The sequence below is a fragment of the Gracilinanus agilis genome, chromosome 5, assembly GCF_016433145.1.
Source record: "Gracilinanus agilis isolate LMUSP501 chromosome 5, AgileGrace, whole genome shotgun sequence".
Lineage (NCBI taxonomy): Eukaryota > Metazoa > Chordata > Mammalia > Didelphimorphia > Didelphidae > Gracilinanus > Gracilinanus agilis.
Window position 1 is genome coordinate 225,611,206 of NC_058134.1, and position 22,342 is coordinate 225,633,547.

The following is a 22,342-nucleotide window of genomic DNA, read 5'->3' on the forward strand; positions in this document are numbered from 1 at the left end:
GCACATGTGCCGTAGGTTCACCATCTCTGGCACATGTGCCGTAGGTTCACCATCAGGGCTATAGAAGAATCAAAAAGGATCCCATTTTAGGTCATGATCCTGACGCTATGACAGATTGATGAGAACTACCTATTTTTGACCTCCATGACTCATCTCAGTTCCACTTTTGCTAAAACCTCCCTATTTCTGGTTTAGAGGAACAATTGATGAATGATTCAAGTGAGAACTGGCCCTAAGGAATGTCTAGTCCAACGCTTGCTTTCATTTTAGACAGAAGACAATTCGATGAGAATTAAGGTGACTTGTCTAAGAAAACTAACAATCTAGGCAGGTAAACTGCAAGCTTCTGGAGGACAGGGACTGTTTAAGATTCCCCCCCACCACCACCACCACTCCCAGTCTTTTAGTACAGGGAATGACACATAGTAGGTGTCTAATAAATTGGATGGAATTTTTAGTTTTTGTTCCCCAGGCCAGTTCACTTTCCAAGAAATCATACAGTCTCTCCATTTTTGCTACCATGCTTAAACTCAGCAGTGACACGCACAGGCTGATGAGCTGACAGTTAAGGGCTCTTAATCTATGCATGGTTTATTTCCTCTGAAAATAAAAGAAGCAGGGGGAGGGGGGAGGAAGGAAGTGTTTGAGAACACAATATCCTCCCCTTCCCTCTGCTCTTTTTATGCAGACATGTACTCACCATGGGACTGGTATTTATTTTTAAATCTCTATTTGCTTTCCTAGGCACTAGAAGCAAAGAATCTCATGGCACAAATCTCTGAATAAAGGAATTATCTCTAGAACTGCCTCTTCTAGAAGCCCCAAACACTCCCACCCCATTTCAATAGGACACAAGGAGAAGAGGGTCACAGATCCAGAGCTGGAAGGGGCTTCTGAGGGCATCTAGTCAATTCGCTCTTTTTTACAAAGGAGAAAGCCAAGGTGATTTGTCCAAGGTTACACAGATAGAGTCGGTGGTCCTCAGGAGCCATGTGATCCCACGTGACAAGGTATTGACCTTTCTCACTCTGAGCCTCAGTTTTCTCATCTGTAAAATGGAGATAATAATAGCCCCCTGTGAGCTCACTGAGAGCAGAGCCAATCTTTTGTCTTTCTTGGAATTCCCAGCAAGGAGCTTTGCTTCTCAAAGTACAATAGAAATGTTAGATAATATCACTATAAAATCTATTATTGCCTCCCATAAAGGTTAAGTTTTAGGACAAGGGACTCCCAGTTTGTTTGTTCCATTCCCAAATCTGTTCTTCCATTCTGGGGTCCCTCAAATTATACAGAAAGCCACTCAGTTATACAGAAAGCCACTCGGCCTTCCTGATTTCAGGCCCAGCTCTAACCACTGGGTCACCTAGATTCAAAGTGGGTTCTATATCCACCACACCCCATATGGCCTCTTATTCAGTTTAGGAAAAAGGGAGAGAAAAAAAGAGCAGACCAGAGGGGAGGTGTGTATTTTAATAAATCAGCTCTTTTTAAATCAGTGTCAAGTGTTGCAGTCAGTCAGGCCTAAAAGGGCAAAAGAAAGAAGCTCTCTGATTTCAGAGGGAATACAAAAGGCTGGAGAAGTGAATGGAAACCCCCCCCCAGCAAGCCTATTTGTGCTGTTTCAGGGCTCAACAATTAACCCCTGGGCTCTCCCACAGTCCAGCGGGGTAACACAAAAAGATGGGACCCTTTGATATGAAGATAACCCAAGGCAGCATGATTTAGCACTAGACAATGGTGGCCAAACTCCAGGCAAAAGACGGGGACGAGAAGCCAAGTTTCATTCTTCAGGTGCCCTCCCCTTTCCACCCACTGGCGGGGAAGAAGCAGCTTCCTGAGTATTCTAGATTCCAAACTCCCAACCTCCTAGGGAGAATTTATCTGCTGCCAGAGCTGCAGGTCGAGGGACCAAAGAACTCCAAGAGAGCAGAGGCATTCTTCTCCCCTAGCTTTCCCTATCACTGGCTGGACACACTGAGGAGTGACCCCAGGCTACCAAAAAGCAAGAGAAGGACTCAAACTTACCCTCCCTTCCTTGGAACAGTAGGAAGTCTAAGATGGAAGGTAAAGGTCTGTGGATGGATGGATGGATGGATGGATAGACAGACAGATAGATAGATAGACAGACAGATAGACAGACAGATAGATATATAAATAGGCAGACAGATAGATGAGAAAGAGAGAGAGAGGGAGAGAGAAAGGGAGAGAGAGAGAGAGAGAGACCAAGATTTGGAGACAAAGATAAAAATGAAACACTCAGAATGTTACAGAGTTGGAGATTACTGAGTCCAATTTGCCACAGTAAACACCAGAGATGGCCATCCGGCTTATCTTAGAAGACCTCCAGGGAAGAGGAAGGCACTGCCTCTTAGGGCAAGTCAAGACAGCTCTGTTTGCTAAGGAAGTGTTTCTAGATAATCATCTTAACAGTCTCTACCCCTTCGTGCCTCCAACCGCCATTGTTCCCAGTTCTGCCCCCTGGGACCAAGCAGAATATGCATAAACTCTCTCCAAGTGACAATTCTTCAAAACGTTTGAATTCAGTTATCACCCTAAAACTGCTCCCTATCCTGCTCCTCCTACCCATACTCAAGCCTTCTCTTTAGCTTGCAAAACATCTAAATCCAGGGGGCAGCTGGTTGGCTCAGTGGATTGAGAGCCTGGGTTCAAATCTGACTTCAGACACTTCCTAGCTGTGTGACCCTGGGCAAGTCACTTAACCCCCATTGCCTAGCCCTTAACACTCTTCTGCCTTGGAGCCAATAAACAGTATTGACTCCAAGATGGAAGGTCAGGGTTTAAAAAAAAAAAATAAACAAAACAAAACAAAAAAATCATCCTAAATCCCTCTGATCCAGGAATAGAAAGGTCTCCATTTTCTTCCCAGAATTCACTTCAACTTGTCAATGTTTCTACAAACTTTCCCAGAACTTAGCCTTATGAAAGAGTCTCAGGAGACTCTCAAAGAGCCATTCAACAAATATTAACTAAGCACCTACTACAGAAGACATGGTTCCCCCTCTCATAGTTCACAGGCAAGTGGACATGGACATTATCGATTACAATAGTATCATAGCAAAAGGAGCAATGTTCAGAGATGGGAGAGATTCTTCTGGATGGAAGGAGGGAGAGGGATAAATGTTGGGGAGATAGAATTTAAGCAAGTCTTTGAAGGATGATAGGAACTAGGATGTGGTTAGAAATGGAGAGGAACACAGTCCCTTAAGAGAGAGTGCTATGGGGGCAAGATCCAGGAATAGGTTCTCTTTCTAACATAGCTACAAGTTAGCCTCAACTTTCCCATCTCTAAAAAGGGGGTGATAATCGTTGCACCACCTGCATCACAAAATTCTTGTGAAGAAAGTATCTGGTAAGATGGTGCTTTATCAATAGGAGCCAATAAGAAGTTAGTTCTACTGAATTTTAAAACCATTCAATCTTCAGCCTAGATCCCACTGTGCTCTGGGTATGGTCAGATCCTCCCTCCTTTAACTACCCCTGAAGCCACAAGAAAACAATGTAAACATTTCCTATATAGCTCTTAAGGTTTTCAAAGCATTTGCCAACATTATTTCAAGGAATCCTCACACCAAACTTGTAATGCCAGTACTACAGGTATTATCATCCCCATTTAACAGATGAAGAAGAATAAATTGAGGCTCAAAGAAAGGAAATTAATTATGTGGGGTTCCATAAGTACTAAGTACTAGAGGCAGGATTCAGACATTTGTCTCTGCTAGTTCTAAAGCCAGTTCTTTTCCACTTTGCCATGAAATAGCCAGACTCCCTTCCTTCCTTCCAGAGGATGAATGGGGGTGGGTCAATATAAGAGAATTAATGACCATTTCTCCGAAAAGACAATGTATGCCCCAAACTGCACTCAGGTGAACAGTCAACCTGCTACTTATAGAATTTTTGACAAATCGCCTCTTTTCTGGGCCTCAGATTTATCTATAATATCAGTAGAGTTGGACTGGATTATCTCCAAAGTCTGTTCTAGCTCTTGATTTGTGATCCTAAATGACTTGGGACACATAAAACCATGATATACAATATATCATTACTCTGGTTCTTGATTTTCTCATTTATAAAATGGGGTAGATGGATTAGATGAACCCCAGGTCCTCCCCCTCCAGCTTTACATCTATGATCTAAAGTCAATGCTAGCCACTAACCCAGAGATGAATGCTCTGTGTCAAAACATCACACTAGAAAATAAGAACACTACCAAGTCGGAGGATAAATTAAAGTAGGAGTCTTCTAAGTCAAGACAATGGCCTCCCAATTTTGCAGTACTCAAACTCTTTTTGGGTTGTGTTTTGAATGTTTTAAAGGTAATGGAGATTGGAGGAGTAATTATGTTTTTAATTGAAAGAGGCAGGACTTTTTCATTTAGCATGAAGCTGCTTTCTATCCTGTATAAATTGTGATTTTGTGAAATGCTACAATGATGGAAAAATCCTTAGCAAAGAGGCAAGGGATTAATGCTGAGTTATTCTCCACAGAGCTGGTTCATATAGAGCTGAGCTATTAATGTGTCAACAGAACAGAGGTCAGTCCCATCCAGCAAAAAAGTGAGGGTCAGAGAGATATAAGAGAGAGAGAGAGAGAGAGAGAGAGAGAGAGAGAGAGAGAGAGAGAGAGATGGATGGAGGGAGGGAGAGATAGACAGAGACAGAGAGAGGAAGAAAAGGAGAGAAGGAAGAGGGGAGGAGAAGGGAGGAGAGGGAGAGACATCCTCCAAGTGGTAATCTGGGGAATAGCAATCAAAAGTCAAGTCAAGAAGTGTTTTATGTGCCAGGCACGGGTACCACAAGTCCTTTAAGGCATAGCGCATCCCTACTAAGTGTGGCTTGGAACCTCCTCTATATCTTGGAAGCATAAGTAAAAAAAAAAGTTCATAGAAATATTTGGGAATGATTTCAAATAAAACTTTTTGAAAGTACTTAAAATTCACTGGTACTTCAAGGGTTAAATATTGTCTCAGTGGAGAAGCTCTGTTATCCAGAGGGGCTCATCCTCCCAAGAGTATTCAGGCTTCAAAATAGCCAGAGCTGGTTAGCATCTCAGAACTAAGAAGCATCCTCTTCCTCTCTCTAGATACATGGGGACTATGTGGATGTTGAATACAGTATACTTCACAGCATGAAATAACATCATGAATCCCCAGGATTCTTTTAGAGAAAGAAACTTCTCAAGCTGATTATGAATGGCAACAGTGCAGGGTTTTGTTTTGTTTAATTTAAAAGAAAAATGAAACGAAAATGCTGTTTAAGTAAGATCTAGTATTGATCCCATGCAAGACAACAGAGCCTTAAAAGGTTTTTGGAGGGGTTTTTTGGTTTATTTTCTCTAAACAAGGGTTGGTTTATTTTGTTTTGCAAACAAGGGGGTTTGTAAAAAATCCATTCTATTAAGAGGTACACCATGGTACAATAGTCTGAAATCAAAAGACTTGAGTTCAAATCTCTTCTCACAAGGCTACTCCATGTGTGATCTGTGTTTTAGCATCTGAAAAACTGGGGGAGAGGGTTAGGTAAGAAGGCCACTGAGGTCCCTTAGAATCATATATGGCCCAAGGGTGACTATCTAATGTGCCTGATGACTAGGATTACCTGTCTGGCAATTGTTGCTACAAGAGAATGAACTTAACCTCCCTAAACTTCTGTTTCTTCATTTGTAAAATGGGAAGCTCAGACTAGATGACCTTTAAAGTCCCTTCTAGCTCTAAATCTATGAGACTATAAATTTCAGTCCCAGAGAGTCCAAAGCCACACTGCTTTTTAATCAATTATTTATTATTAAGAATTACTAAGAAATAATTCCCATAATAAAGCCCATTTTTACAGGGATGAGTTGGCAAAGAAAGGAGAAGTCCTTAAAGAAACAGCATATAGTGGAGCTTCTTCTCATTCTAATTAAGTTATGAAACTGGGCCCAACCTAGATTGGTTTGTGATTCTGGTCACATTGCTTATAGAAGCCCAGAATCTCAGGGCTGAAAGGAACCTCAGGGACCATCCAGTCCAACAGATTTCTGAAGAGGCATCTTCAATGCAGCAACTTCCATCTGTGATCATCCAGCATCTGCTTGAAGACCTCCAGGGGAGAACACTCAGTACTAGGAAGTGTTCTATAGATTAAGTCAAGATCTGCCATTCTGCCACTTCTCCCCACTATGCCAACATCTGCCTTCTGGGGCCAAGCAGACCAAGCCTTTTCCCTCTTCTACGTGGCAATCCTTCATTAGATCGCCAAGGATTGTTCATCTGTCTCGTAGCCACATCCCCCTTCGTTCCCCTCATGTTTCCCTATTTCCCTTTTCTGGCTAATGCCATAGAAAAAGCCCTGGGTTGGGAATAGGAGAACCTTGGTCCAAATCTCAATCTTGACATCATAACTTTGTACAAATCTCAACAACCATGGGCCTCCTTTTCCTCATCTGTAAAATGTCCTCGATGGCCCTTTCTAGCTCTACAGTGATAATACTATGAGGCCTTAAATAATCTAAGTTAAAATTGGCTGACCCTTATGGACAAAGGAAATTCTGAACAGTTAAAAAACTAGCATTGGACCCTACTATGGCTTATATTGAGGGTTTGTTGTTTTTTTTTTTTTAATAGAGAATTTTTTTTGCCCTTTAAAGTGGGAGAGTGGGGGGAGACAAAAGGACATGTTGACAATTCTTTAAAAAAAAAAAAAAGAAAAAGAAAAGGCAAATGAATAAAGACCCACAGTCCCATAAAGCAGGAAGCCTGTGTCTATAAAACAATTCAAATTTTTACCAAAAGTGCTCAATTCTAATTACAAGGATAGCTTTTCTTTTACTTTAAAAAGAAAAATAAAGCCATAGATGCTTTATTGGCAATCTGGTCACATGAAAATTGAATGAAAAAAGTGCAGCAGCCAGGTAGGTCTCCAGAAAAGCAGAGCATCATCTCTTTGTCGGGGAAGCCGGAGACAAAGGGATCCCAGGTGACAGCAGAAAGTAAGTGGGTATTGGAGGAGAGCAGCTATCTCTACTCCCAGCTTCTTTTGTGGGAACATTGGCTTCCAAATACAAAGTGAAGTCCCATTGAGTCCCACAAAAGAGGAGCCGCTGAAAAAGATGCCCAACTTCTGCCTTCTTCTGCAGGTGGACAATATCTGTAGCTGAACTTTGTACAGAAGATAACAATGCCATCCAAGTAACTGAATGGGGAAAAGGGAATCATTCTATGGAAAGTTACTGGGAAGCAAAGTAATGAAAGATTTCTTAAGCATGAAGGCTCTCCAAAAATCAATGGAACTGGCTGACTCTGGAGATGTTTTTCCTAGTCACTTTTTTTAAGGGGGAGAAGAGGAAAGAGGGAGGATGTTCAAGCAGAAGCTGGCTTACCATGTGTTTGGGATGTTGAAAAAAAAATCGTCATCTGGGAAGGGAGGTAGATTTGGTACAATGGGAAAATCGATTGGTTCTAGAGTCAGATAACCTGGGTTCAAATCCTGTCTCTATGACCCTAAGGAAATCATTTCTCTGGCTTCAATTTTATTGTCTGTAAAATAAGAGTCTAATAACATCTAACTACTCTCTGAGATCCCTTCCAGCTCTAAAGATTTATGATGCTATCATTTCCCTTCTCTTGCCCTCAGTTTCCTCATTTTAGAAATGAGGATGTTGAATTAAGTGGTTTTTGAGGTCCCTTCCAGCTCTAGACCTCTACTCCTCTGACCTCTTGACCCTTTCTGGTGCTAAGATTCCGTGATTCTATAAAAACACATACTCCACAGAGTTTATTTCAGTCTTCTTTCCCATTCAAACTCTATGACACTTTGATGTATGACACAAAATGGTTAGCAAGATATGCCGATAGGCAGAGCCTACAGAGAGGCTGGTTAAATTTTCACTGACTTCAACAACATTTTACACAAAAGCCTGGAGTGACCTTGGACAAATCATTTCAAATCCTAAATTCCAGGGCTGCAGAAACCCTCTGTGTTCATTTTATTTTATTTTAAATTTTTATTTTGAATATTTTCCCCTAGTTACATATTTCATGTTCTTCCCCTCTCCCCCAAGCTCCCCTAAGCCCCCTTAGCCGATGCACAATTCCATCCTCAGTGGTCATTTTAATGTTTTATTTCTCTCAGCTTATTTATCTAACCTGCATCTATTAAGTACTTACTCTATGGAAGGCATGTTCTGTTTCCTCATCTGGAAAATGTGAGTGATTATATTTGCATTGTCTCATTTTAGGATCAGGGATTTAGAGCTGAAAGTCCTGCATAACCTGGTTCCCCCTTATTCCCTTTTTTCTTTTTTAAACTCTTACCTTCTGTCTTAGAATCGATATAAGTATCGGTTCCAAGGTGGTAAGGGTTAGGCAATTGGGGTTAATTAAGTGACTTGCCCAGGATCACATAGCTAGGAAGTAACTGAGGTCACATTTGAACCCAGGACCTTCAATTTCCAGGCCTGGCTCTCTATCCATTGAGCAACCTAGATGCACCCTCCCCACCCCACTTCTACTCTCTTCTTGCCATTCCTCACCCATGGCACTTTATCTCCAGACTTCATTCACTATCCACCCACCATGCCTGAAATGCCCTCCTCATCTCCATCTCCTAGTTTCCCTAGCTTCCATCAAGCCTCGGCTAACATCCCACCCTCTGTAAAAAGCCTTTCTCAGTCCCCCTTAATGCCTATCCTCTGAGATTTTTTCCCCTATTTATCCCTGAATACATATTGTTGAAAAAAAAAAAAGCTGTTTGTGTAGACTATGAGCTCCTTTAGAACAGGAACTGTTTTTGCCTTTATATTCCCAACACTTAGCCTGGTACCTGAACCAGAGGTACTCAATAAATGTTCATTGGTACCCTAGAGATGAACAAGTACAACTTCCTTATTTTACATAAGAGGAAACTGAGGCCCAGAGATGTTGAATAATTTGCCCAAGATCACAGAAGTATGCCATCGGACTGAGTTTGAAGGGAGTTTAAAGATCATTAAGTCCAATGCTGACATTTTACAGATCAGGAAACCAAAGTCCAGAGAAATTAAGCCCCCCACCCTGGGTCCCACAGCGAGCTGGGCTGTGAACCTGGTCTTTACAAGTCCAGCCTTCCCTGCTACATTGCAATGATTCTCCCAGGGTTGTACTACTAGGAAAAGATTCTGTAAGCCTGCAGGCTCCATGTATACTCCGGCTGTTAAAGTGCTGCAGTGAAATCCTATGATTTTATCAGGTAACTTAACATCCTACCTGTGAGCTTCTCCAAGGAGAAGCTACGCCTCTGGCATTGTGTTTACAAAGTCCCGAGGTGGTAGGTGCCTGCCTGAAGCTAACACAGCCTAGGTAAGCTTTCCTCTAGGGATATTTATCTGCACTGTCTTGGCAAAAGATGGCAATGGAATTGAGGTCATACAACTGGAACGTGAAGGAATCTTAGTGGCCCCGTTTAGCCATCCCCCAATTTTGCAGATGAGGAAACTGAGGCCTAGGGAGGGAAGGTAATCTGTTACAGGATCCTAGATCTAGTCAGAAAGGCAACTCAGAAGCCATCTAGTCAGACCCCTTCATTTTTACAAGTGAGGAGGCTGAGAGCCAGACATTGATCTGCTCAGGGTTCAAACCCAGATCCTGGAACTCCAAGTACGCTCCTTCAGATGAGGAAGGGCAGATCCTGCTGGGATGACCAGTGCCAGAGAGCCCTGGTGAAAGTCACTCGTATTGATTAGGGAGAACACTCAGACCAATTAGCCCTCTAGCTGTATAGAACAGACCTTGCCCCTTAGGGAGGGGGCACATGCCTACCCCAGTTAGGAGAAAAGCAAATATCTACTATCTCTGGAGAGGAGCCCACAGGTTGTTTGCCCTAGACCCCCTCCCCACCAATAAAATTCTGGTTTACTCCCTGTGGAGAAGGGCTGAGGCTGAGTCCTTTCAAGAAGGACACTGAGGAACGCTTCACCCTTCCTCTGCATCATTTCCACCTTGACACCCTGTTTGCCTGTGAGGTCCCCAGTTTGACTGTACAGACCATTTGTGGTTACCTATCTTGTGTCCTCTGAGGAAAAGACAGAACCCAGCAACGGTTTGTTAATTAAATGCTAAGTGCTCAAATATACACACCCAATCATAATCAACAGCAAAAGCCCTACTTTATAGAATTCATGGATCTATTTAGATGAAAAGGGCCTTCAAGGCCACCTAATCCAAGCCTCCTCATTTTACAGTGGAGGCAACTGAGGCCCAGGGAAATGAAGTGACTTACAGTTAGCGAGTGACTCTGACTCCCAAAGATAAGCCTGCACACCCACATCCCTCCCAAACTGCTGCTCTTTCAAATCGCAGAAAGTCTGAAATGCGAGGTATCCAGCACACAGAAGATGGTTCAAAATGGCACTTTAAGTCAGCATTAGTAACTAGTTATGAAAGTCAATCCATCAACAAACATTCCCTATTTCTTATGTATGTGTCAGGCACTGTGTTAGCTGCTGGGCATGAAAGGACCAAAGGGAGGCAGCCTGCTCTTTAGAAGACCAAGAGAGGACTGGGCCCTAGGTTTTATGTTGGGAATATACGAGTTCAAATTCAGCCTCAAATGTGTATCTTACAAGTGACTTAACCTGCCTGGGCCTCAATTTCCCCATCTGTAAAATTAAAATATTGAACTAAATGGCCTCCCAGGATCCTTCTCGGTCCAGATGTATGAATCTAATCACAGCATCTTTTCTGTTGTTGCTGCCAAGAGAGTACTGACAATATCCTCTTCTAAAACCTTCCTCCTGCTGTTATGTTTTCCCTTCCAGCAATCATAAACAGTGTCTGCTGTCGAGGGCGTGTAATTTTTATGTGCCTCAAGTAACTCTCTAAGGGTTTTCTGTAAGGTTACAGAGGATTAGGATCAGCACCAGTAGAAAGATCATCCACACTGGCAATGTCTTAATCCAAGGAAACTGCAGAACCACCCGCAAAACACCTAAGAGGTCATCTCATCTAACCCTCTCTTCTTCTTCTTGCAGATAAAAGCCTAAGAGATGGAGTAATTTCTCCAGCATCACACAGGTAGGTGTTGAATGAGCCCACATTGAGACTACCGTCTTTGGCTCTGGATCCAGCATTCTTTCCAGGCACAGAGGTGGCACACAGTAGGTGTTTAATAAATGCTCCCAGGTAGATCCATTTCTATTGTACCACGTTGCCTCCTTTGACCTGTAGTAAAGCCTCCAGGAGGTGCGTGTATGTGGCAGGGGTTGTATTTCTTAGTCATTTCTCAGGGTAGGATAAAATAAAAGGCTTCTCTCAAATGGCCCCCACCACACATGCACACAGATAGGCCAAGAGAAATCACTCCTACCAGCACACTGACCTATCTTACAGCCACGATAGCTAAAACACATCCCTAGATGAGGAGCAGTGGCCGCATTTTTCTGAAGAGTGTTTAAGGCAGAATGGGACCATAACAGTCAAATGTTAATGGGTTTGAAACCATCTTCGGTTTCAACCAACCCAGAGCTTTGTTAGCAAATGAGGTTTAACTTAGGGCATAATTTGCATAAAGAAAGGCAGTGCTGGAACCCCCCACATCCCAGGGAGGGGTCAGTCATGGTCACTGGCGGCTCCAATCCATCTTAATGTGTCCCTGTCTGTCCTGTCTCCCGCTGAATTCCTCTTTTTGCCTCCTGAAAAACCACACTCTAGTACAGAATTGTCTGGCTGCCGGAATGTGACTGAGATCCATTTTTAAAACCCCTCTGAGTATTTTACAACCACCGACCACCAGGCTGGGGTGAGGATACCTAACACCACTGCAGTTTGGTGACAGAAGGCTAAAAATATCCAGATGCAAAAAGCAGCCTTTTTTCCAGGGCTGGATCAGATGTCCAAGGGCTGGATCCAGTGGTCTTAGGGCTAATCACTGGCCCAGGGCAACTGGTTAGCCTCCACTCAGTTTGGGTTAAGAGAGGATATCTTAGCCTCAAGCAGGTAGTGACAAGAATCCCAGGACCAGGGGTCTCTCCCAGGTCCATGGACATCTAAGTTTGTTATCTATTCTTCACACACACACACACACACAAAACCCCAACATGCAAAGAGACACAGAGGGTTGCAGCTGCTTAAGTGTAATATGTACACATTAAGGCAAAGTGGGGGGTGGGAGGAGACAGCTAGACACCATGTATTTCCCTGGAAGGAAATGAGATTGTAGCTCCTTTCAATTAGAAAAGCAAACAGTGGCACTGCCTACTTGGAGAAAGGCAACTTGGAGTAATACATGGACTAGGCAACAGACTAGGCAAATGGCGGGCAAATAAAATAAATAAACAGATAAAAAATAGATAAATGGGAACTTGAAGAGACACCAGGGAATCCGCCAGCCATTGAAAAGTCTCTGGGCTTCACTACCTGTTGGATTGTAAATCAGAACATCTGAATAAGGATTGCTGAGAAGTGGAGTGACTCATTCTCCAAAGTTTGGATATCTGACTCTCAAGGTATATGTTTGCTTTCCTCTTTAGAAGGGGACCCTGCAAGACTGGAAAGTTCATTCATGTCTGAGGTACTAGGGGCCCCCAAGGTGCTATGAGATATACCTTGGGAGGGGCACATCTGGAGGTCCCTGGCTTCCCAAGGCCCCTAAGGGGATAGGATAGGGAGTAACTTTACTTCAAAGTCTTTGAGTAAGTTGGAGGTGGGGTGAGGAGAAAGACCTCCACATAAGGCTCACCAAACAAGCCAGTTCCGAGTGTAGGGGAGAGGCCTGGCAGCAAGGTCACCATCAAAACAGAGAGCACACCATCCCAGAACTCTGGCCCTCTCCTCAGACAGTAGAAGCCCTGGGCAGCCCCAGAAGGACCGCGAGAAGCAGGAGCTGGGCTTTCACCTCTTCTCTCCCACACCTGTTCACAGCAACTTCTCCAAGGCTAGAAGAAGGGACTTAGGGTGGGGGGAGTGGGGACGGGAAGAGAAGGAATCCTCAGCCTTCAATCCTTGGTCATCCGAGGGTCTCTCCTTTCTACCATCCCCTCCTCGTTTGGAAAGCTCGTCCCTTCTCCTGGTGGCCAGGTACTGCTATTCGATACCTCCAGTCTCTGCCTTCCCTCATCCTAAATGGTACTGGGGCTAGAGAGAATGCTTCTTCGTCCATCAAGAGGTCTCCCCACCCATGGTCAGACACTCCAGCTCTCGATGGGCATTTAGAGGTGAAAAAAGGTCTCGACCCCTTTCAGTAACCCCAACCAAATCACCGCTGCCCAGCCTGCCAAAGGTTCCTCTTGTCCATCCCATCCCTTCTCCTCCTACCTTCTGAATGATCTCCCAGAAACACAAAGAAAAAGAAGGGTGGGTAGGAGGAACTACTGCTCATTGAGAAAACCTGAGCACCTACGTCCCTGGGCCACGTCTTTCTGCAAGAGCAGGGAGGCAGACGATCGCATCCTCCTGCCACTTTCTCCCACCCCTCCCATCCCCAACCCGCAGCAGGCAGGCAGACCTCTGACCGAGAGGAGCCAGGCGTCGAAGAGGGAGAGTATAGGTGACCAGGAAAGAGGAGGGGGGAAAGCCACACAACCAGCGGGTTGGAGGAAAACCGGCAAGAGAAAAGAATCTATGCGTGCATGTACCAAGAGAAAAAACAAGCGAACGCGCCCCCTACCTGGATGCAACATACTTTGGAAATAGAAGATGACTAGGATAAAGGATCCCAAGCAAGTGACCAGAGCCATCCTGCAAATGCGGTTCATCCTCATCACTTCGAACAGGGTTGGCTTCATGGCTTTGTCCCGGGCGCGAGCTGGCGGAGTCGGGGCTGGCGCGCCCGGGGCGCAGGAGCCGGGGCGCACCGGGGAGCAGCGGCGGATGGAGAGGAGGAGACCCGGGCTGGGTGGGGGCGGTGTCTGCCTCTCTGCCGGCCGGTCGCTGTGTCGGGCTGGATCCCCTTCTCTCTCTCTCTCTCTCTCCGTATCTCTCCCCAGTCCGACGCTCCCCAGCCCCGAGTCGGGGTGCGGAAGGGCAGGGGCTGGAGTTGGTGGGGAAGTGCGAACGGCGCAGGCTGCCCTGTGTGCCTGCTCCTCTCCTCCTTCTTCTCCTCCGCAGCTGCCACCCCTAGCCGGTGGGTGCAATGGGAAAGCTGCTCTCCTTCCTCCTCCTCCTCCTGCTGCTGCTGCCGCCGCCGCCGCTGCTGCCGCCGCCGCCGCCGCCGCCGCCGCCTCTGCCTCTGCCTCAGCAGCCACCGACGTCGCTGCTGGGCAGACCCCTCTCACTCACAAGGGCTCCTTCATTGCGCTCCCAAGCTATATTCCCGAGCTGGGCTTTACCAATGCAACTCGCCTGCCGCCGGCGAGGGGAGGGAGCCTGCCGACAGCCGGCCGGACCAGACGAGGAACCTGAGCTCCGGGGAGGAGCGTTCGGCGCTCCCCCGCCCCGGCCGGGGATATGGTCGCGTCCAGCTGTTTCCCTGCGAGGGAGGGCGGGGGAGAGTGAAGGAGGGAGGGGGGTGGGGGAGCGCGGCGGCGGCGGCGGGCGGCGCGTGCGTTCCTTCCCTCAGGGTCCCAAAAGCCCTCGTTCCCCAGCCGCCTTGGCGCACGGGCTCCGCGGAACAGCCTGTGCGCTGGTTCAACGTTTCCATGACAGATCCTTTTTGAAAGAGAAAGAAGAGAAGAGAAAAAGAAAAGAGGGAGGGCGGGAGTGAAACCAAAGCAGCAGCAGGCTTACCCTCCTGAGTTTGGAGGGGGGGCGGGGAGGAGGGGAAAGGGGGAGCTTGGAAGTTAGGAATAACCATTTTGGGAGAGCACTTGGCGTTTCAAGGTCTGAGCAGCCAGGAAACCGAGCAGTCCTAGTAAGGCAGACACAACACACACATACACAGGCTGCTTTTAAATGCGGGGACGGGGTGCGAGTTAGGACAACTAGTGGAGAATGTGGGCACTCTCGAAGAGACCCTCAGCTTTGAGCTCATAACGAGTCTGGGGTGCCTCCTTGACACTGGGGAAAGGGGTCCTGACTCCGGACTGCCATTGATGCCAAAGCTCAAACGATTGTCAATCTTAAGGGCAGGCGTTTATTTGGGGGCTCGGATCTCCCAATCCCTAGCACCCCGACTGGCTGACAAAGTAATCGTTTAATAAATGTTTGGTTGATAAATGGGAGGAAATGAAAGCGAGAGCGGTCTATAGCAATTGTAACGACAGGCAGGGAAGCCACAGTTGAATTTGGACTCCCGAAACCTGGGATCAGATTCTTCCTCACCTTCTTAGTAACACTGGGCCTGTGCCCCGCCCCCGCCTGGGATTTCAGCTGTAAATTGTGAGGATTGGACTAGTTGGCCTTTTTGGTGCTTCCCAACTTACTCTCTGATCTTCAGACAGCTTCTTCAGCTATAAACTTGGGGGTTGGGGATGCAATAAGTGTCCTCTGAGATCCCTTCCAGCTCGAAAACTAAGATCCTAAGACCAAACTTCTTCAGAGAAGAGAAAATGCACCTCTTTCCTTTCTTTACCGAGCTGAGGGACTATGGGTTTGGAATACTGAATATAATTAGTAGGTCCCCCTTTTTTATTCTTTGTTACTTGGGATAGCTCTCTAGATAGAAGAAAGAATAGAATTGGAAATGGGGCTGGTGTAAAAATAAAAGAAGTCATAGAATCATTGATTTAGAGGCCCGAAAAATCAGAGAGGTCTGCTCCCTTATTTTACATATGAAGAAACCGAGGCCGGGAGAAGAGATGTGATTGGGGGTAAGGATATCATTTGGTGCACCATATTCAGAATCTACTAAGTACTGGTTCAGATTCTTGCTTCCCTCTAATGCACACTTAATAAATTTTCGGAGGGTGTTGGATCTAGAGCAGTAAGAGACCTCAGAGGTTACACAGTCTTAACTCCTTCACGTTACTGTTGAAGAAACTGTCAGAGGGTCTACAGTGGCCAAGGAAGTTGTGACTCAAATTGGAGTCACACAGCTAGGTGGTATCTTAGGTGGGTTTTGAACCCAGGCTTAAGGAAGAAAAGAAGGAGGGAAAGGGAAAGAGAAGAAAGGGATAGAAAGGAAGAGAAGGAAAGAAAGAAAGAAGACCCCGGAGTGAGAGAATCACAATCCCCCTAGACCTCAGCAAACAGAAATCTCATCTCTTTTTGAGAAGTGCCTCTTGGGCCTGTTTAAAAAATGAAAAAATAAAACCGCCTCTCTAAGGGTTCACGGTTCTTGGACTTTCCCAGTTTCCAGATACATCTCCACCTCGGAGATGGTCTGAACCTGGGCGTTCTCCTCATCAGAGCTCGGACATAAGAAAAGGAGATGTCAGACAGGTGGCGGCAACGGGAATGTGGGCTCTCTAAACAAATGGGAGGGCTGCATTGTTCCTTTACACAGCGACTGGTTGCGAGCATCTGTTTGCCCACGTAGTGGTTACTAGTCAATGAATCCACACCTGGCTGACTACACAAACGTCACCGCCTCTCCGGTGCGGAATCCACAAGGGAAAGTCTTTTTTCTCGGAGCTCCTTTACCTGCTGAGAGATAACGGAGAATTGGGGGGGGGGGGGGGCGGAGAGCGCGTCAGGAGGACATCTACAAGCTGTGGGACCCTGCCTGCTCTCTTAAGCTCTCAATTGTTCAAAGACCTCAAACAAACAAAACCAGCCCTTGGCCTGGTTGGGCTTACAGATTCCACCTAACACATTTAGCATTCTCTAAAGCAGCTGGAAAGTGACACTAAATAGATGAGGAGGAGGATGACAACATTTATGCATAGCATTTTGATCCTCCCGATAACCTGGGAGGTAGGTGCTATTATTATCCTGATTTTACAGGTGAGGAAACTGAGGCAAACAGATTAAATGACTTGGCCATGATGGAAACTGGAAAGTGTCTGAGGACCCATTTGAACCCAGGGCTTCCTGACCACAAGTCTATTGCTCTACCTACTAAGCTCCATAGCTGCCAATACTAATAATGCCCTACCCTGCCTACTCCATAGGGTTATTGTGAGAGAAACACCTTATAAAGCAGCAGGCAAATGTAAGAGTCATTTGTTGATTTGGAAAGGTGAGTTCAAGGGTGTGAGAAATCTCCACTATGGAATCTCTCTCCCCCAATGAAGATTAGCAACTCATCTATAACACAGAATCATAGATGTGAAATATCATTATTGTGGTGACCTAGTCCTATGGGCCTCAGTTTCCTCATCTGTAAAACAGAGGGGTTGATCTAAAAAATCTCTGAGATCTCTTCCAACCCTGAACCTATGAACATATGTAAATATTACATATAAAAATTACATATATGTATATATTTTTTGTCTATATATAAAGTAGAAACCGAGTTTGAAATTCTGCCTTTGGTGTTTATTTCTTCAATTTGGGGTAAGTCATAATATAATTTTCTGGCCCTCACTATCCTCCTCTTTAAAAAAGAGAGTTAGCTAGGTAGCAGAGTGGATAGAGTACCAGGCCTGGAATCAGGAGGACCTTAGTTCAAATTTGACTTCAGACCCTATTTTCTATGTGAGCCTAGGCAAGTCACATAACCTCAATTGCCTCGCTCTTGCCATTCTTCTGTCTTAGAATTGATACTAAGACAGAAGGTAAGGGTTTGGTTTGGTTTTTCTCTTTAATGATGGGGTTGAACCTCAGATGTCATTCTGGTACAACCTCATGCTGTTTGTAAGAATTCCCTTGAGAGGTGGGCTGCCAGCTTTTTCTTCAATACTATAGAGAGGAAGGAATTGACTGCCTCACAAAGCAGCCCATTACATTTTTGGACAGCTCTAATTGCACCTTGTAATTATACTTCTATTGAATTGAAACTGGCCTTGGTCCTATTTCTGTCTTCTGGAGTTCCAAAGAATAAGTCTACTTTCACTTCTATATGACAGCCTTTGAAATATGCAAAAAAAATCCATCATGTCACTCACAGCTTTTCCTCATCCCAAGCCCTAAATCTTTTCTTCTCTAGTTCAAACACCCTTTTCCTTCCACTATTCCTCAAATCACTGAGTTTCTAGTCCCCTCGCTTTTTTGGTCACCTTTTCCTAGCCATGTTCCAATTTGTCAAAATTACTTTTAAAATATGGCACTCAGTGATCAATAGGTATTGCAGAAATCATCTGACTCAAATAGAAAGACATAAAAAGCATTTTTCTGAAACTGGACTGGCAATCAGCCAGTCAGTCAGTGGGTCATTTGGTCAGCAATAGCATTTATTGAGAGTACTTACTGTATATCTAACATTGAAGTAGGTGAGAATCCTGAATTTCCTTTAAAGAACATTTTAGAGGGCAGCTAGGTAGCACAGTGGATAGAGCTCCACCTCTGGAATCTAGAAACATGGGTTCAAATCTGGCCTTAGACACTTAGTAGCTGTGTGATCCTGGACAAGTCACTTAATCCCAAATGCCTAGCCCTTGCCCTTCTGAATTAGAATTATACTAAGACAGAAAGGGTTGTTTTGTTTTGTTTTGTTTTTAAGAATGTTTTAGAAAAGACCTCCTATCCCAGGCCTTTCTTAACCTCCTGGTAGCTGATATTTTCTTCTCTCTTGAAGTCACTTTGCATTACTTTGTTAAATCATATCAACTTTATGGACTTCAAATTCTTCATTTGTAAAATCAAGAAGTTGGATTGAATGGCTTATGAGTTACCATCCTTCTCTAAACCTATGATCCTCTGAAAATAAATAAATATTAACATAGTTAAATATACAAAGGCACTAAGGTAGCACAGTGTATAAAGCACTGGGTCTGAAACAAGGAAGACCTGAGTTCATATCTGATATCAGACACTTACTAGCTGTAAGTCCCTGGGTAAGTCACTTTACCCTGTTTGTCTCAGTCTCCTCATCTGTAAAATGAGCTGGAGACGGAAATGGCAAATCACTTGAGGATACTGGCCAAGAAAATCTCAAATAGGATCATGAAGAGTTGGACACAACTGAAACAACTAACCAATAACAACAAATCGCATTTTAAAGATGGCAAAGCAGCTAGGTGGCTCAGCGGACAGAAAGCAAAAACTAAAAACAGGAGGTCTTAGGCTCAAAACCATCCTCAGACACTTCCTAGCTCTATGATAAGTTACTTAACCCCAATTGCCTAGTCTTTACCATTTACCTTGGAACCAATATTTTGTATGGATTCTAAGACAATAGCAATAATAATAAATGACTGAACAACAAAAATATACAGAAGACCTGCATTTGAATCCTTTCCTGTGGTGTTTAACATTTGCATGCAATTGGGTAAGTCACTTAAACTGTCTGGGTCTCAGTTTGTTCATCTTTAAAATGGAGGAGTTGGACCATTTGGCCTCTGAGGACTTTTCCAGCCCTAAATTTAGTATCCTGAACTCTTCCCCTTCCCTAGGAACATAGATTTTCATCTTAACCCCAGGAAATACTTGCAATAAAATGACTTAATAATGAAATTCAGTTGGGTAATCTCTTTTTTTTTGGGGGGGGGGTGGCCCAGATTCCCATTTAACTCAATTAAACAAACACTAAGTATCAATGATGTCCTGAACCTTAGAGAAGAGATAACAAATCACCTTTATGTGAGGTAAGTCCTCTGCCCTCAGGGAGCTTACATTCTAGTGTGAAAGGGCCAAGACACAAAGAAAGAACTACAACACACAATTACAGCTAGCAGGTATATGATGATTTAGAGGTTGCAAAGCACTTTACACACTTTATTTCATCTGATCATCATAGCAACCTTAGGAGGTATGTGCTATTGCTATTCTTATTTTACAGGTGAGGAAACTGAGGCTGAGAAATTAAATGACTTGCCCAGGGGTCACATCACCAATGTCTAGCCTTCCTGAGTTTATGTCCAACTTCACCACCTGACGACTTCATATTTCATGCTAAAGGTATTAGAAAGTGTTAGAAAAGAATAAAAAAAAAGGGGGGGGCAGCTAGGTAGCACTGTAGAGAGCCAACCCTGGGATCAGGAGGACTTGGGTTCAAATCTGGCTGTGTGACCCTGGACAAGCTGCTTACCTTGACTGCCTAACCCTTATAGCTCTTCTGTCTTCATGTTAATTCTAAGACAGAGAGTAAGACTTTTTTTTTTAAGAAAAGAACCCCAAAATAGGTACTCTGGCAGGAGAGTGGATAATAGGATGATAAATTTAGAAGTGGTAGGGATCTTAAAGGCCATTTTGTTCAACCAGATTATCTCATTTTGCAGAAAGGGAAATTGAGGCAAAGAATGTAATTTGCCAAAATTTACTCAGCTAACTAATAGCAGAGTCAAGATTTGAACCCAGGTCCTCTGACTCCCCAACCAGAACTCTCTCTACTAACCATGGATGGTAAGTGACTATTCTCTACAATTTTCTGGCACTCAATTGAGGAACAAGTAAAAAACTCTGAGTGCTAAACTTGGCAACAAGATGGCCTGTGTTCAAATCCTGCCTCCTTAGTTGCTTTGTGATCGGGACAAGTAAGTAGCCTCTCTGGCCCTCAATTTCCCCACCTGTAAAATGGGGATAACATTCACCTCACAAGTCTGTTCATGTGCAATTAAGGAAACAAAATACTTTGCAAACCTTAAAGGACTACAGAAATTTCAGCAATTGACATTCTCCGTGTCAAGAAACAGGTAGAATTGCCTGATTGATGGTAACCACCGAGCAAAGTGTTGGAACGTGGTCCTGAATCTAGGTCACCTGGGTCTCAGGCTCTATATTAATAAAGCAAAATCATTAGACCCAGCTAAGAAAAGAGTACCCACAAGATGTCCCCGAGGAAGCAGAATGGCCTGTTGCATCCCAAAGTCATGAATTTAAAATAAAGTACAAATCAGGATTGCCCCCCAAAGAACCATTAAAGCCTTCACTTTTTCAGGGCCCCCTGAATCTAAGCCTACCTTGGAGCCAGCTCAGCCCAGACTGGTTAATAATTCATAAAGGAAAGAGTCAGGGTCTTCTAGAGATGAACCCCACGAAGGTAGCCTTTAAGCACAAAGCAGAGAGAAAAGCTCAATAAGGGATGACTACAGAAACGCTCCAAATCAATCAACAGAATTTCACTGGCCAAGAGGATTCTGCAGGAGAAAAGAAAAAGGGGGGGGGGGAGTAAGTCTTATTCTTTCAGGAAATGATTTAAAGTAGGATAATAGGCATGAAACTAGCTGTGGGTGGGAAAGGCTGTTCAAAGAGAACAATGGAAAGAGAAAGGAAGAGAAAGGTTATGAACCTTCTAGAGGAAGAAAACTGTTATTTACAACCTCTGGCACAAAGGAATATTCTGCTGGAGAGCCATTGCCCCGGATCTGGACCTTGGATGGCAATCTGCAATGGCTCCCCATTGAGGAAAGTCAAAGGCTCACAGATTTAGATTTAGGAGAGGCCTCTGGGGCCATCTAATCCAGCCCAGGGCAGTTAAATGAAATACAAGTAATATCATAGCATCGAAAATTTAAGGCTAGAGGAGACCTTAGGGGTGATCTGGTCCAACTGCCTCCTTTTACAGATGGAGAAACCGAGGTTGGGGAAGTGACAGGATTTGGCCAAGGGCCCGTAAGCAAGAAGTATCAGAGGTCCTGGGATTCCAAATATGGCTCTCTTTCCAACGTACTAAACATCAGCCTAGCATTTTGTAAAGCCCTCCACAACCTGGCAATGTGTTGCGGTGAAAAGATCGCTGGATTTGGATGAGAAGAACTGGGTGAGAATCTTAACCCGAACCTCTGTGTGGTCTCAGGGAAGTTACTTCAGGGCTATGGACTTCAATGCTTCATCCCTAAAAGAAGTGGGGCAGGGGACAGTTGGGTAGCTCAGTGGATTGAGAGTCAGGCCTAGAGATGGGAGGTCCTAGGTTCAAATCTGGCCTTAGCCACTTCCCAGCTGTGTGACCCTGGGCAAGTCACTTGACCCCATTGCCTACCCTTACCACTCTTCTGCCTTGGAGCCAATATTGGCTCCAAGGCAGAAGGTGAGGGTTTTTTAATCAATAGATAGATAGATAGATAGATAGATAGATAGATAGATAGATAGATAGATAGATAGATAGATAGATAGATGAATGAATGAATGAATGAATGAAATAAAAGAAGGGGGTAGGGGGCCCAGCTCTGTGTAATTATAATGACCAAGTTTGGCCCCAGAGAAGAGATATGAGAAGGATACTCTTCCCTGCCACCACCACCCCCATTCTTTTTTTTTTTAACTCTTACTTTCCATCTTAGAATCAATACTATGTATTGGTTCTAAGACAGAAGAGCAATAAGGGGCTAGGCAATGGAGGCTAAGTGACTTGCCCAGGATAATACAGCCAGGAAGTATCTGAGGTCAGATCTGAACCCAGGACCTCCTGTCTCTAGTCCTGGCTCTCTATCCACTAAATCACCTAACTGCCTCCCT

At 44.5% G+C, this 22,342-nt stretch overlaps 1 protein-coding gene across 2 annotated transcripts in view; it reads right to left on the reverse strand.

Annotated features, from left to right (window-relative positions):
- The window catches only part of CHST11 (carbohydrate sulfotransferase 11), a 331,339-nt gene extending 317,584 nt beyond the window's left edge, over positions 1-13,755 (reverse strand). Inside the window, exon 1 of one of the 2 annotated variants that reach the window (XM_044678411.1) lies at positions 13,653-13,755. In XM_044678411.1, coding sequence (XP_044534346.1) covers positions 13,653-13,755 — 103 coding nt within the window. Of the gene's footprint in view, positions 1-13,637 lie in introns of both variants that reach the window. The other variant, XM_044678410.1, reaches the window with a different exon arrangement.
- Between the last annotated feature and the right edge of the window lie 8,587 nt (positions 13,756-22,342).